The sequence below is a fragment of the Rhamphochromis sp. 'chilingali' genome (assembly GCF_963969265.1).
Source record: "Rhamphochromis sp. 'chilingali' genome assembly, chromosome: 9".
Classification (NCBI taxonomy): Eukaryota; Metazoa; Chordata; class Actinopteri; order Cichliformes; family Cichlidae; genus Rhamphochromis; species Rhamphochromis sp. 'chilingali'.
This window is the reverse complement of record NC_137936.1, coordinates 2188396-2205029: the sequence shown is the minus strand read 5'-3', so window position 1 is coordinate 2205029 and position 16634 is coordinate 2188396. Positions and strand designations below refer to the sequence as shown.

At 40.8% G+C, this 16634-nt stretch overlaps 1 protein-coding gene across 2 annotated transcripts in view; it reads left to right on the top strand.

The window, feature by feature from the left end:
* LOC308402256 (calcium-dependent secretion activator 1-like) overlaps window positions 1-16634 on the top strand; it is a 336790-nt gene that overhangs the window by 235917 nt on the left and 84239 nt on the right. For both annotated transcript variants that reach the window (XM_080890943.1, XM_080890942.1), the window contains 2 exons: window positions 1811-1967; window positions 12899-13040. In XM_080890943.1, the coding sequence (XP_080747069.1) occupies window positions 1811-1967; window positions 12899-13040 (299 nt within the window). The remainder of the gene's footprint in view (window positions 1-1810; window positions 1968-12898; window positions 13041-16634) is intronic.

The following is a 16634-nucleotide window of genomic DNA, read 5'->3' as shown; positions in this document are numbered from 1 at the left end:
TACAAGGAAATTATTTCTCTATTAGCACATAAACACTGTGCTAACATGTGGTTATAAGTAAAAGGTTGCAGCAGATGGCCCCGCCCCTCCCTGAGCCTGGTTCTGCTGGAGGTTTCTTCCTGTTAAAAGGGAGTTTTTCCTTCCCACTGTCACCAAAGTGCTGCTCATAGGGGGTCATATGATTGTTGAGTTTTTCTCTGTATGTATTATTGTACGATCTACTGTACAATGTGTTATTGTGATTTGGCGCTATGTAAATAAAATTGAATTGAATTGAAAGGATGGTGCACAATGCTGCATCTGGACAGAAGGAAAAAAACATGCAAATGTGAAAGAGTGGATTTGTTCAAAAAGAAATTTCTAGCAGTGGACGGATGGGAGGATATCGATGATTACAACCTTGTGTAGTGAAGAGTATCTATGTTGTATCACAAGACACAAAGGCTCATCAGTTTGTTTCACTAGCTCATCTACACAAGGCATTTTGGAGCAGCCAAGGCAGTTTGTTTGAAACAAGACTGTAGACCTGCACGAGGCATCAGCAGAAGGTTGGTGAGAAAGTGACAACTTTGGTACAATTATCTGGAAATGACAAAAATATGAAATGATCAGCTTCATGCAAGATCTTGCCTCATTAGTTGAGGATGATCATGAGAAAGGTGGGGGGCCACCAGGTTCGTTTTTAAGTTTGAGGGGCCAATGGATGGGGGCATGAAACGTCTTGGAGGACCTCCTGTAGGACATTTGTGGAGGGATCTTAAGCTTTGAGTTCCCATGCAGCAGCCCAGAAACCTAAAGGATTTAGAGAGTTTCTTCAAAGAGGAGTGGGTCAAAATCCCCTCTTGGTGACCAACTACAGTAAATGTCCTACCACTGTGCTTGCCAAGTTTCTCCACCAATTACTAAGTTATGTTTTGTTGGGAATCAAACACTTACTTGGCTCAATGAGATGCAAATGATTTTTTTATTTCGTAGTATTTCTGGTTGGTAATCTGTCTCTCCTCATTAAAATGAAACAAACAAAATTAGAGACTGTGCATTTCTTTATAAGTGAGTAAGCTTGCAAAATTTGCAGGGGAATGTTTTTTATTGTAATAACAAGACTGATGATTACAAAAACAATGACTGGCACTAACTGAATGTGATTCATCCGCTGCTAACTGCTCCCAGTATACCACCCTCCCACACCACTTCCAGTACTAGAGAGAACATTCAAATGACAGTGTTAAAAGCTTGGTGTGAATAGACAAACAGTTTGGATCCTCAGGGTCCCTCTTAAAAGGCCTGGCAAGAGTAAGGGTGCCTGGAGAAAACTCAGTGTATTTGATGAGAGTAGCCAGGTTGCGACCAGTCACTGCACTGCACATATTTGATGGGGAGATACAAGTGTGGCACAGTTCAACAGCTCCTTTCTTTTGATTGACTTGCTGAAGAAGCTGCGGGTGAGTGTTTAAGTAGGTCCCTGCCAAGTCTGTCAAGGAGCTGCTGCTGTTTCCTCTGTGGGACAACAGAAAGCATGTGATTTTTTTTTCCACACTCTTGGTGTTTCTGTTCCGAGTGGTGAAGAATCCCTCCCCGGAGATTGTGCAGTAAAGTCATTGAGGCAACAACTTGATTTCATATGATGAAAAGTGTGTGAGAGCCTTTGAATCTCATTTCCTGTAGAGGCTAAAGATGAAATAAATCTCCAAATTCTCAAAGATGTGTCCAGTGGGGTCGCTCATACTGCATTAACTGTCTTCTTACACTCTCAGCTCCATACTTACCTCTGACTTTTTTCCCCGCTCTCTTCCCCTCTTTCCATCTGAAGGCCTTTGCATGGTGGTCAGATCTGATGGTGGAACATGCTGAGACCTTCATGTGTCTCTATTCGACCGAGATGGATGCAGCTCTTGAAGTTCAGCCACCTGACAGCTGGGACAGTTTCCCTCTCTTCCAGCTGCTCAATGACTTTCTGAGGATGGACTGTGAGTGTATGGCTATTCAAAAAAGTATATTCAGATGTCAGTATGGACCCTGGAGTAGTGGTCTTTGACTGATGAAGTGATTTTGCTAGGGCTGGAGGTCTGAAGGGTGTAATCTAAGGGAACATCCTTAATTACACACAGTAAATACACACATGGATTAGACCTTCTGAGCATTATGCTCTGTTTAAGCAATGATGAAGATAAGTTTTTAATTGCTGAAGATTTTTTCAGTTTGTAGTACAAATAGTCTATTTAGTAGACTGCACATACCTTCTTTGTGACAGCGTATTTAAGAGTTTTTAAAATATTTCTGTATTTATCCAGGAAAAACTGAATGTAAATTTTGGTTGGGCAGTATTTAATGAAAGTTTTTTACTGCCTCTAAAGAAAAAAAATTTTTAATAAAAAATTCAACCTGAAACTTTAAAACTAATCCTGATTTTAGTTCCTCTGTGATAGTCTAAATTCTGTACTCAATTTATCCCTATTCAGAAAAAAACACTACATTTAAGAATTAACAACAATATAGTCCAGACTAAAAATCCACCACAATCAAATTGACGACTATGTGCAGTACCATGCTCCCTCCATCCTATGATGATTTCATTCATATTACTACCACTACTACTTTACTGTACATTTGCCTTATTTTTAAGGTTGACCAACTTAAATAACTTCATATTGTTGGCATGTTTAATTGACAGTAGTGCATCACGTTGAATATAATCATCATATGTTGCAATTTGTTCTTGCCATCCCTGGTCATAGGTAAAGATGAGGGCATTATTAAATAGGAATTACACTGCATATTTCAAATGTACTTAATAATCAGTTAAATCAAGGACAGTACCATTGTACATGTACATGTACATTACGTGAGTAAATGCTCTTACATTCAACTGCTGCATCTTTGTAGGTAAACCTCATTTGGCACTAACATCACTGACAAATCAGTGACAAACAGCAAAAAAAGCATCTCCACACTACTGAGCCCAAACGTTTTTTAACATGTACATATATTTACAGCAGTTTTGTGTGTGTGTGTGTGTGTGTGTGTGTGTGTGTGTGTGTGTGTGTGTGTGTGTGTGTGTGTGTGTGTGTGTGTGTGTTGGTGTTGCCGACGGTTGCTGCAGGCCACTCATCTCTCTAATGAACTGCATACACTTGCCTGCAGGAACACTGTCCATGCAAAAGATACACATACACTTCACGAAGCAGACTCAATCTGCTAATTGTCCCTTGGGAAAGATTCCCCTTTTCATTGTGTCAGTTGGGAGTCAAGGAGAAGATAGAATGTTGTCCACTTATTCAGCTTAACTGACCTGAGCACAAAAAAATGATCATGCTCTTTTGTTAGTGTCATGAAATTGGCCTCCTTCTCATTTGCTACATCGTGTCATTGTGTGCGAATTCCAATTATAGTGCATAGCAATGAACATAGCTACGCTGGGAAACACTAAAAGAAAGCTTGCTTGCAATAATACACTGACTAAAAAAAAAAAATTATGCATTCTCTATGTGCATTCATAGCTGGTCAAACAAATTATGAACTAAATTATGATTATTAAAAAAACATTATAAATTTGAACCCCTTTGTAACACAAAAGGTCATAGTCCATCCAACGGGGTTTGTTTTTTGTTTTGGAAAATTTGAAGCGAGAAGGCCCGATGGCAGACCTAGGACACGCTGTAGAGATTACATCTCTTGGCTGGCCTGGGGAGGTGTTTCCCAGGTTAGCTGAGGGAGGTGGCTAGGATGAGGGAGGTCTGGTTTCTCTGCTTGGGCTGTTTCCCTGCTACTCGGCCCCAGATAAGTGATAAGAAAATGGATGAATGTGAAGGTTCTCATTCATCCAGGTCATGGCAATCTACACAGCTTAGAAAGAAATGGGTTCAGAGTGGAAGCAATTTCTCTAAGTGATGTCTGTTTTTAGAGTTAACTAAGCAAGCACTGCTTGCCCTGTTGGTCCTGATAGAACACTACTGGTTAGAAGATATTATATACTAGGTTTCATTGACTAAATTGGACTTCCATAAAAAAGGTCCCCTTCTGAGTTCCTCAGAAAGATTAAACATGGTTTGATGATGGTCCAAAAAGAAAGGGTGGTTCACTGCTGGGTACAGAAGATGGTTGTTGTGGGTGTCAAGGGCAAAATGCTGTTAAGACAATGTGGCCTGATGCTTTGTAATATACCATGCCAGAAGGCCTGCTTCCCACACAGCATAACAAACGCACGTTAGAAAAGTATATGATTATAGTGACATGTTTTTGCAGAAGGTCATCTGTTCTTTTGCCCCACAGCGGTGCACTTATGGAGCAGTAAAAAACTACAGTAGTCAGGTGCCAAAGTCAGGCTGCCATTCAAGAAGTTAATGAGGTCTAAAGTCGTCGTAGCTAGACCATGGCAAGCCCTGCGAACACACTCCTGGACACAACACATCCAAATGGACAGCAGCCGCTCAAGTGGCTAATTGGGAGAGGGGCAATCAGGGAACACAACAAACATTGCACCTACTGTGTATCATCGACCTTGACTCCAATGCCAATGCACACAAACACAAACACACATTCTCAGAGGGGGAGAGAAAAAAGAAAGAGAGAGAGGGAGAGAAAAAGCAGGCACACTGCATGGAGCCGTGAGGCATCACATTAGCACACACTGGCCTCCATTTTATCTCCTGTGGTCTTTGTCAGTGTTGCCTTTTTACCAGTTGGGAGCCAGCAGAGCGGGGGAAATGTGGCTTGGATTCCAATGTCTTGTTTAGAAAGATTGAAAATGCTGTGTCATTCCCATTATTGAAGTGCACAAACAACAACCTCCTTTGTCACTATTCATTATCAGGGATTATGATTGCTTTCTGTGCCCTTTGCATCTATCCTGCGAACAAAGAAAAACAGTAATGCAATAGTGACAATGGGAGCTTTTACAATCCCTTTGAGGAAGTCTGCAGTGATTAAACCACAGGTACACACTCATCAGCCACTTTGTAGTTACATCTGTGCTCATTAACACAACTATCTAATCAGCTAATCACATGAAAGCAACTCATTGCATTTAGGCATACAGACCTGCTAGAGAGACCTGATGAAAACACCTGCTGAGTATCAGAATGGAGAAGAAAGGAGATTTAAATTTAAAGAAGGGAGATTTATGGTTTATTTCAAAGAGCTGCTAAAAGCGTTCAGAGTCTGCTGACAACAAGGAAGGTTGTTTCAAAGTTTAGGAGCCACAATCTAAAACGTAATACAAAGGTAGGGACACAGCGGTGTAAAGCACACCACCACTGGATTCTAAAGCAGTGGAGATGTGTTCTCAGAAGTGACGAATCATGCCTCACCATCTGGCAACCCGAAGGATGAGTCTGGAGTTGGTAGCTGAAGCTGAGCAGAACAGTACTGTCTGACTGCAAGCTGACAAAGTTACAGTTTGGTGGAGGCTGGATTATAGTGTGGGATCGTAGGGGAGGGCTTCTTGGCCAATATCATTGTGCAGTTCTGTAAGAATGGTCAAATATTCCCATAAACATACTCCAAAGCCTTCCGGAAAGCCTTCCCAGAAGAGTTTAAGCTGTTATAGCTACAGAGAGTGGCCACATTAAATCCTATGGATTAAGACTGGGCTGACAGTATCAACTTCATATGCATGTGAAGACAGATTAGTAAATACTTTTGGCAATAGCGTGTAGAATAAGAAAGAAGAACTGGACCAATGACTAAGCTCTGAGGCATCTCACATATTTGAAGTTATGACAGCGACATCTAGGTAATATTACATTCTGAGGTGTCTGTCAGATATGCATGATGGGATCGGTTGCAGAAATATTAATCCAGTTTTGTAATCTTTCAAGATGAATGGCGTGATCACCAGTAACGAGAATAAATAGAGCAGAATTAAAATATTCGCCTTTCTCTAAGTGTGTAAAAATATAATATTAAAATATTAATATGGAAAAATGATAAAAATATAGTTTTTGCAGACCGGATTGGAACAAATATAGTGTTACCCTCAACCAGTCCAAGTAGCTGATAGGCAGCAACTTTCTTGAGGATTTTAGAAATAGATGGAAGTTTCGAAATGGGTCTGTAATTGTCCAAACCAGTGCGGATTTTTTAAGCAGATGAAATGCTGGCTGTATTAATATTTATTAAAACAGTTCAAGCCTAATTAGCACCATGGATCACTACTCTATAGAGATTGGGCTCTTTTAAAAGATTTGGCTCTTTTGTCTAGGCCAGTGTTTCCCAACCTTTTGGAGCCACGGCACAGATTTCACATTAGAAAAATCACACGGCACACCACCAAACAAAAATGTCACATATCGATCATTTTTCCCAGCACACCAGGCATAGCATTGGCTCAGTTTGTCCCTAGTTTCGCTTTCTTCTGACCACTACTCATGCTAGGGCCTTCATCTGGGTCGGGGTTTTCTCCAGGAACCAGGTCAGATGGATTAGTTTTTCTTTTCAAATACTTAATGAAGCGCTTAATAGCAATAGATGTCTCACTCACAGCATGACTATTATGTAATTTCTTCTTCGTCTTCTTCTGTTTTACTTGCAGTTGGCAACCCATTTAACTAGCGCGGGTAGTTGTACTGCCCTCTAGTGGAAGAGAATGTAATTGTTCTGCCTGTTACTCACGCCAATCGCTTAGAGTACTAATGAGGTGAAACCAGATAATCTTCCACGGCACACATGATCATTTCTCACGGCACACCTATGTGCTGCAGCACAGTAGTTGGGAAACACTGGTCTAGGCATCCTTAGAAGAGCTGGCTGTTCTGTTTTAGCCTAACCATTCAATTATGAATGGTTTGTGTGTTTAGATGATTTTTTTTTTAATCCAGTGTTGTCATAAAGCCTTATTTTTATGCATTTACTGCTACTGGGGAGAACATACATTGGCTTTAAGGCCTGGACAACATTTTGCAAACTTGGCATTCTACAATAAATGCTCTCTGAAAAAAATTTGTAGTATATGTCCCATTCCTCATTTTACAAATTCTGCACTTAGCTTTGAAGTCTCCAATATCACTGACATGCAGCCAGATGGAGCTCCTTTTCTGTTTTTGCATGTTCACTTTTTCCCAATGCACTGGCACCTGGCCTGTACAACTGCACTTGCTGTCTTCGGAACATCCTATGCACATAGTCCTGCTTTAGTTTGTGTCAACCCCAAGCCCACATTTTTTTTTCCTGTGAAGAAACTGACAGATGTTAAGATTCCTTATATTGTTTCTGTGGGAAACGTAGTTGGAGTAACCTGTTGTGATGTAAAGTAGTTGGGTGTGCTTGGAAAAAGAGATGCTTAAACTTGATAATACTGGGACTTTAACGACACCTTAATTTTGTATAAAATTGTGCTGATTGCATCTTATAATCATCTTGTTACAGTGTTTTATACATACAGTTTGTTATTAACACTCAAAGAGACTGATAATCAGAATACTTTATTAATCCCTAAGGAAACTACGTGGGTTACAGTTTCTCAAAGACAGTAACATTAACAGACTAAACTAATTAAATAATACAATATGTTACACAGTTTACAAATTAAAGAAATAGCACAAATATATACAAATCACTCAATTATAAATATCAAGAATGATAGATAATAATGGAGAGACGTGCAGGAACTCTTTAAGATATTTGGGAAGAATAATGCCGTTGGAGCAGTAAGAACTATGCATGAGAAACTATATTCATAAACTCAGTCAACAGAACAAAACGAAAGCCCTAACAATAACAGACATGGCTGAAACATCATGGCATCTTTTATTCAGTTTAGTTTCATTTTACTTATATATTTATTTATATAGCGCCAAATCACAAAAACAGTTTGATTTATACTTTGCAAAGTAACGTAAATACACCAAATAATACAAAGAAACCCTCAACAATCAGGTTTAGGGAGGGGCAGCCATCCACCCACGGCCAGTTGGGGCTGAGGGGAAGAAGAAAGACACGTTGTAGAAGAGAGAGAGTAATATTAATGATAGCACTTTCTATTACAGCTCGGTTATGAAGTGGTAATAGTAGGGTAACAAGGTAGAAACAAGAAAGTAATGTGCTTAATTAAGAAATTATTACACAGAAGGTACCACAAGTAATTGAGTGGTAATAAGTAGGAAACAGAAATGCAAAATGCAAAACTGCCCATCTCTATTTAATAACATATTAATAACCTTTTAAATACAAACTTAGAAACTGTCGCAGGTGTTTTTCAATTCAATTCAATTCAATTCAATTCAATTTTATTTATATAGCGCCAAATCACAACAAAAGTCGCCTCAAGGCGCTTCATAGATACAGAGAAAAACCCAACAGTCATATGACCCCCTATGAGCAAGCACTTTGGCGACAGTGGGAAGGAAAAACTCCCTTTTAACAGGAAGAAACCTCCGGCAGAACCAGGCTCAGGGAGGGGCGGCCATCTGCTGTGATTGGTTGGGGTGAGAGAAGGAAGACAGGATAAAGACATGCTGTGGAAGAGAGACAGAGGTTAATAACAGATATGATTCAATGCAGAGAGGTCTGTTAATACATAGTGAGTGAGAAAGGTGACTGGAAAGGAAAAACTCAGTGCATCATGGGAATCCCCGTTAGCCTATGTCTATTGCAGCATAACTAAGGGAGGATTCAGGGTCACCTGGTCCAGCCCTAACTATATGCTTTAGCAAAAAGGAAAGTTTGAAGCCTAATCTTAAAAGTAGAGATAGTGTCTGTCTCCCGCAGGGTTTTGTGTTCTAAGCAGGAATTTAATACCATGGTACTGATAACTGAGTCTGGAATGAACAATAAACACAAAATGCTAATAATTAAGGTTTAAAGAATAATACTTATGAACACCTTAGATTTTCATAGGCCTTCATCACTGGTTGACCTCAAACCATCCAAAAATCCAGTCTCTCCTGCAGGAAGATATTCAAAAAATTTGAAATATATTTGTGTTAAAGCAAGCATGATATCACTGGCAGGTCACTGAGCAACAATTTCACAGATGCAAACTGTCCTATTTAAAAAATAATAATACAATAAAAAATAAAATGAACATTACAATTTGTGAATTAATTATTATTACATTCTTGTTTCTCCCTTGTTAACCTATTATAACCACTTTATTACCAAGCTGTGGTTACACATTATTGCCACCAGTTTTTGGGCCCTTATTACACTGAAATTGATATAATTGGATAATATCACTCAACTGCAACCAGTATTGCTGGCACAATATTACTCGGATATTAAGTGTGATTACTTTGGTAAGTAGTAGTAATTTAGAAATTATTACACATTATTATGTTCTTGTTTCTGTCTTGTTACCCTTCCTTACCTGTAATAGAAAGTGTGACCATAATAACGAATAATTAAATGCAGATTGGTGATAAGCGTAAGTGAAAAAAATGTGAGTGAAGAAGAAACACTCAGTGCATCATGGGAAACATCTAGTGGGCTGGGCCTATTGCATCATAACTAAGTAATGAAAATTTTAAGGTTAATCTTAAGAATAAAATTTGTAATTATTTTTAAATGTTTAAATATAAAAATAGTATGTGTCTCCCAAATCCAAACTGGGTGTCAGAGGAGAGGCTTGAAAGCTAAAGACATTGCCTTCAGTTCGACTTGTAAATATTGTAGGAACCACAAGTAAAGCAGTCTGAAAGCGAAGTGCTTATTGGGGTGATACAGTACTATGAGGTCATTAAGAGGACACAGGGCCTGATTATTCTAGACCTCATATGTGAGGAGTAGGATTTTCCTTTAGATCTGGGATATAACATGGAGCCAATAAGCCAATATAGGAGAAATCTGCTCTCTCTTTCTAGTCTACTCTTTCTAGTCCCTCTAAGTTACTGAAGCAAAAATTAATGGTAGGACTTCTTTGAGCAGTCTTGTAGGAATGAGGTCTAAAAGACACGTATCTGCTTTAAATGTGCATTTGAGAGTTATACCACGTAGTAAAGTATCTCTGATCTGAAGCTAAAGGATAAAAGTGCAGGAATTATATCCTAAAATTTAACTAAAGTACTTTCACAAAGAAATATACTGCAAAGAAATGTATTTCCCACTGCTTTATAATCCATTATTGTAATTTTAAATGTTATTAAGAATTATCAGACAAAAGTAGGTTTTCAGGAAACACTGTTAAGTTTCTATGCCATATGTCAGAACAAGATCCAGAATGTGATTAAAGTGGTGGGTGGGTTCTTTTACATTTTGAGCGAAGTGTCAACATGAGTCAGCAGTGGTAGACATGGAGGTTTATTTTTACATTGTATGTCTTATAGCTTTTCTGCACTCGATTTTTTCAGCCATGTCGTTTCCAGAGATGGGCAGTAACGCGTTACTTGTAACGCGTTACTGTAATGCGTTACTGTAATCTGATTACTTTTTTCAAGTAACGAGTAGAGTAAGGGATTACTATTGCAAAAACGGTAATTAGATTACCGTTACTTTCCCGCAGGAACGCTGCGTTACTGCGTTACTAAAACTGTGATTTTTTTGCGAGAACGTCTCATGACAGTGACGTAAGCGAGTGCGCCGTTAGTGACAACAGCTGTGTGCAGATCAACAATAGATCACATATCGATTGTGGGAGAGAGTATGAGCGTGCAGCTTTTAAAGCGTGGAAGTACTGACCTTACTTTGAGTTTGATTCCATAAAAAGTGACAAAAACATTAGTGTCCGTTGTGCGTGGGAAGAAAACTTCTTTTTACAGCGAAAAAAACCCCTAAACAAGCACCGAGTGCGCAACGACGTAATGGGAAACTCACAGAGAAACTCGCGGATTCTTCAACTGACCGCGGCACACCTGCACCAGGGTAAACCTCCGCCTGACGCAGTCCTGCTTTACAGGTGAAAATAGAGCAAAAGGACCGCTGACTCTTTGACTTTATTTATTTTCTGCTGTGTTTTACTTGCATCTATTTGAAAGACTGAGTGTAGACACACAAAATATTTTATTTTATGTGCTGGAATGTGCAGAAAATAGGTTTCAATGTTAAACTAATTTATTCAACTCAGAGAATGTTGCATATAATTAAATTTTTGCTTGATGCATAAAGTTAAAAGATTAAAACTGATAAAACAAGTTAAAAAAAATATACTTTTCCATTTGATTACATTTTGTATGATGGATTATGTAGAAAAAGTAGAATTGGGCTGAAAGATCTATCGCTTTATCACCTCTTCAGGTTGTAAATCGTGTTTTTAAAAAGTAACTAAGTAACTAAGTAATTAATTACTTTTGAAAATAAGTAATCAGTAAAGTAACAGGATTACTTTTTGGGGGAAGTAATCAGTAATTGGTTACTGATTACTTTTTTCAAGTAACTTAACCAACACTGGTCATCTCTCCATCAAACTACAGGGTGGTGGTGGTCAGAAACTTGTAAATAACTCATGAAAGAATAAAGTTACGTTGAAACCAAGCACTCCATTGTTTTTCTTGTGACATTACCAATAAGTTTGATGTGTCACAAGGCCCTCTTCCTATTAAAAAAACAAAAGTTGTATCCAAGATGGCCGACTTCTAAATGGCCACCATGGTCACCACCCATCTTGAGGAGTTTGCCCCCTCACATATACTAATGTGCCACAAACAGGACTTTAACCCTCTGGGGTCAAAATCACATGACCAATTTAAGACGACACAGCTACAAGATGCAGCACGTCAGAGTCTCCATTTCAACTTGGGTCGAAAGTACGGACTTCAAACTATATAGCAGTTTCTGAATTGTGTCGATGGGCCACGTAAAACCAGAGTTATGATAAAAAATACACGCGCTGTTTTTTTCTGAACAAACCAGTGGCGTTTACAGTGGGAAGAACGGTAAAAACTGCGTTTTCTACAGACAGCGCTAGCAAAAACGCTCCCTTTGCGAGCGAAAAAAGAAAAAAAAACACCCCTTCCCTATTGGTGATAGAGTTTACCATGTCAGCCAATCAAAAAAATGATAAGGCAACATGTGGCACTTGGTTGTTAAGGGAGAAGGGAAAGTTTTTAGGAGTGACACCCGTGACGGAAAGCGGGCGAGCGAAAGACAGAGAGAGAGCGAGTTTTCATATGTGAGACATTAGTGATTTTTAGCGTGTTTGGAGGCTGTAGTTAGTGTGTTGTGTAGTTATTGTCTTGTATTGAGTGTCAGGTAGACTGCTGAATTTCATATTTGCTTTCAAAAAGCCGTCAAAGGAAGATTAGTGTAAACGCTGTTCCCGCATGGAAAACTGGACTGATGCACCTCCTGCTGTCAGACCTGCAGGGTTTAGGCCTGTGGTATGCTCCTCTGTCTTATACTGAACACAAACTACATTTTTTGGACTGGCACAAATAATTTGTGTGCCTTCTTATTTGATGTAGAACACCTGATTGTTCTGTAAATAGATTTAAATGGTTATATAAAAAACGCCTGAGGCCTTGGCTGCATTTTTAGGTAAATAGTACCATATAACTTTGTTGTTTGCAAAACTTGTGGATAATGTTTAGAAATGTACAATTTCTATTTGCATTTCAAGTTATGAAAATGATTCATTAAACATGTTTGTGGGTTTTACAGTAAAAAATATAACTTTTGTTCTACTTGGATTTTGAATTTTTTGTCTGAATTTAGATCAACTGTGCTAATATAGTATACCAAAATGGAAAAATAACTCAAATTTCAGATATTTGAGGTTGTGCTGAAAATAATGATACCAAACAAGGCAAGAAAACCATATTTTAAAGGTGAAATATAGAGGTAAAATCAAAAGTAGTCAAAAACGGCCAATTATACCCTGGACCCCAGAGGGTTAATATCACCAACCATTCCCATTTTATTACGGTGTATCCATATAAATGGCCCACCCTGTAGAAATCCAATAAACCGGTCAGGTTCTATGCTATTTTGTCACCTCCTTGTCTATTTCTCTCCCTTTTTCTCTCTCTTTCAGATAACTTGTGCAATGGGAAGTTCCACAAACACTTGCAAGACCTGTATGCCCCCCTGGTAGTCCGATATGTTGACCTGATGGAGTCTTCCATTGCTCAGTCTATTCACAGAGGCTTTGAAAGAGAATCATGGGAACCGGTTAAGTAAGGACATCTTTATTTAATTTACCTTTGCTAATTTTTTCTTTTTCTTGAGGATCAAACCATATTGATTGGCACACATCCATTAGCCTTGCTTTGTAGTCCTTGTCAGCAACTTTTGTAGCATAAGAACATGCTTATTTTTTAATACATAAAATTCATTTAATCCATAATACATATACAACTGAGTTTATACAGAAAATTCCGTCTGTTTCTATGCTCACAGAAACAAGTCTGAACCTGATTTCAGATTTGCTTATCCCACAAGTGCCTTATGCAATTATATGTCTCTTTCCACACTCCTGCCACAGATACGGTACTTCACGTTCTCCCTATAATTCTATTGTGTAACACCAGTAACGACCATCTCTTATCTGCACCACATTTCCACCACTGTCAAAAGTTTTAACTCATCACCTTGAATCTTATTTTATGGAACAGGAAGATGCTCCAGGGAGCCAAGGCTAGCAAGTAGTAGATGAAGGACGGGGCAATTATGTTGATGGGCCAAAAATGTCAGTGTGAAATGATGCAGACAACTCAGGGCAAGACAGTAAAACTCTGACCTTAAGCCCTAAGCAGAACTGCACATTACTGTGTATGTTCCTGATAAAAGTTTTAACTATGCGTCTATTGAATTTTAGTCTTGTAGACTCCACATACATTTAGGCTCAGCCCATGGATTAAGGGCTGGGGTAGGGGCTCAACATGGGCCCTACCCTGGGCCTTGCTTCAGGGTGAGGCCCCAGTATGTGTACTTCAGGCAAGGTTTCCTGATTCCTTGTTCTCATCATCAGAGGGTTCTTTTCTTTAATCACGATCTTCAGACCTTGGCAATATTAAGTAGAATATATAGATAGTACCCTTTAAATGTCACACTGGAGCAGTAGTCCCCCTTTTCAATGAAGGGGTTAGGAAGCTGTGCTTTAACATTGGGGGACCACAATTGTTAGGAAATTACATGCCTTCTTATGAATGCAATGCAAAGCTTGTTCTGTATTTCTGGCAAACGGTCAGGCATGTTCATGTCAGGTATTGCACTCAGTCTGCAAAATCTACAGATTATGATATTAAGTGTACTGAGGTATTAGTAGACAGGTGGCACGAGACCCACAGGCTCAAGCAACATAACACCTACAGCTCAGGCTCAGGTAGTGTGGTACTCACAAGCTCAGGGTCCAGCAACTGGGGCTGCATCACACGGCATGTAGTCTCCTCAGGCTGGGGCTGCTCAACAAGGGTTCCACTGGTTCTGAAGCCTTCTAAGCTCTGGGAAAACACAATGAGCAAAGCAGAAGAGAGACGCTTTATATGCCACTATCTAGGGGCAAGAAAGTACAATAATAAAGGCTAAGAGTGGGTTAAGGGTTAAGGTCTTGCTCTTCCATTCTCCAAAACCAGAATCAAATTCACAGTTGAAGGTAAAGTTGACGCGTTGAGGCTAGACTAGCTCAACCAATCAGGGGAGAGACTTGCAGAAACACTGTTCGGCCAGGGCCGTAACAGAGGAATATCAGGATGCGGAGGCTATGGCTGCACAAGGAACAAGCCACACTGGAATGGTAAATGGATTGTGTTAAGAAATAAATATATATTCTTAATGCTTATTTACTGACTATATTGTTTTATGTATTTTAATAATAGAGGCCTTTATAAACAAGGCCCAGAGTTGACAAAGAACTAGGTCAGAGGGTGACAAGTTGCCCTGGCAACAGACTTTAGAAAGGAGAAGTAAAGAGAACGGGAAGTTTAGTGCAGAGCTGCACAGGAAGTAAGACACAAAGAAAGAGCAACTGGTACCATACAAGGAGTTTTTTTGATCGAAACTTAGCGTGTGACGTAGCCAAACTATACATATACACATTCACCTTGTGATTTTGTCAGAGCTGCGGATGTGTGCTCGTGCTGCAGTTCTCCATTTCCGTAAATGTAAAATCAAGATCATTTTTTGAGTTTTGACCACACTGGGTCCAGTTTTTCTTTTTTCGCCAAAAGAATTTAAAGAACTAAATTTAATAATTGGTGCCGTGACCCGGATTCTTTTGCGGCTGAGAGGATAGATTGGCTTAAGGTGGGATCTGATATGAGGCGAACAGGAGACCGGTCTAAAAGATTTAAAGGTAAGCACAAGCATGTTCAAGGAAAACGCAAATTTGTGCATATTGGATGAATTCTAAATGATCTGTTTGCCGAATGGAAGATCCTTAAATTGGCTCAGGAGTGGTGAAATTAAAGTAAATTATAAAATCTGTTAAGTAGATTTCTGGTGAAGACCCTTATGAAGAGAACATCGAGGGAACAGTTTTACCCTGCCCGGGATAGGGTTACCGAAGCCCCGCCCTGGAGCCAGGCCCGGGGAGGGTGCCCGAGGGCGAGCGTCTGGTGGCCGGCCCTTAGTCCATGGGGCCCGGCCGGGCACAGCCCGAAGAGGAGACATGGGCCCATCCTCCCGCAGGCCCACCACCCGCAGGAGGCACCATAGGGGTCGGGTGCATTGTGTGCCGGGTGGCGGCCAGGAGCGGAGGCCCTGGCGGACTGATCCCCGGCTGCCAAGACTGGCAATAGGGACATGGAATGTCACCTCTCTGGTGGGGAAGGAGCCTGAGTAAGTGCGTGAGGTTGAGAGGTACCGGCTAGATATAGTCGGGCTCACCTCTACGCATGGCTTGAGCTCTGGAACCAGTTTCCTGGAGAGGGGCTGGACTCTGTCTCAGTCTGGAGTTGCCCCTGGTGAGAGGCGGCGGGCTGGGGTGGGTATTCTAATATCCCCTCGACTTGCTGCCGGTACGTTGGGGTTTGTCCCGATGGATGAGAGGGTTTGTTCCCTGCGCCTTAGGGTCGGGGAACGGGTCCTGACTGTCATCTGCACTTATGCTCCGAGTCTAGCAGAGGCTCCCGTCCGCGAGATCTTCAACGCACACCTCTGGCAGAGCTTCAACAGCATTCCAAGGGAGACTGGGGACATTGAGTCCGAATGGACCATGTTCAGCGTCTCCATTGCCGAAGCTGCTGCATTGAGCTGCGGTCGCAAGGTGGTTGGTGCCTGCCGTGGTGGTAATCCCCGAACCAAATGGTGGACACCAGAGGTGAAGGGAGCCACCAGGCTGAAGAAGGAGTCCTATCGGGCTTGGTTAGCCTGTGGGACTCCGGAGGCAGCCGACAGGTATCGACAGGCCAAGCGGAATGCGGCTCGGGCAGTGGCTGAAGCAAAAACTCGGGTGTGGGATGAGTTCGGGGAGGCCATGGAAAAAGACTTTCAGACTGCCTCGAAGAGATTCTGGCAAACCGTCAGGCGTCTCAAGAGGGGAAAGCGGTGCTCTACCTGCACTGTGTATAGTGCTGGCGGAGCACTGTTGACGTCGACTGAGAAAATTGTCAGGCGGTGGAAGGAATACTTCGAGGACCTCCTTAATCCCACTGACATGTCTTCCGAGGAGGAAGCAGAGTCTGGGGATAAGGGGAGTGACCCGACAATTTCCGGGGACGAGGTCACTGAGGCAGTTAAACAACTCCTTGGTGGCAGGGCCCCTGGTGTTGATGAGGTCCGCCCCAAGTTCCTGAAGGCTCTGGACGTTGTAGGGCTGTCCTGGTTGACAC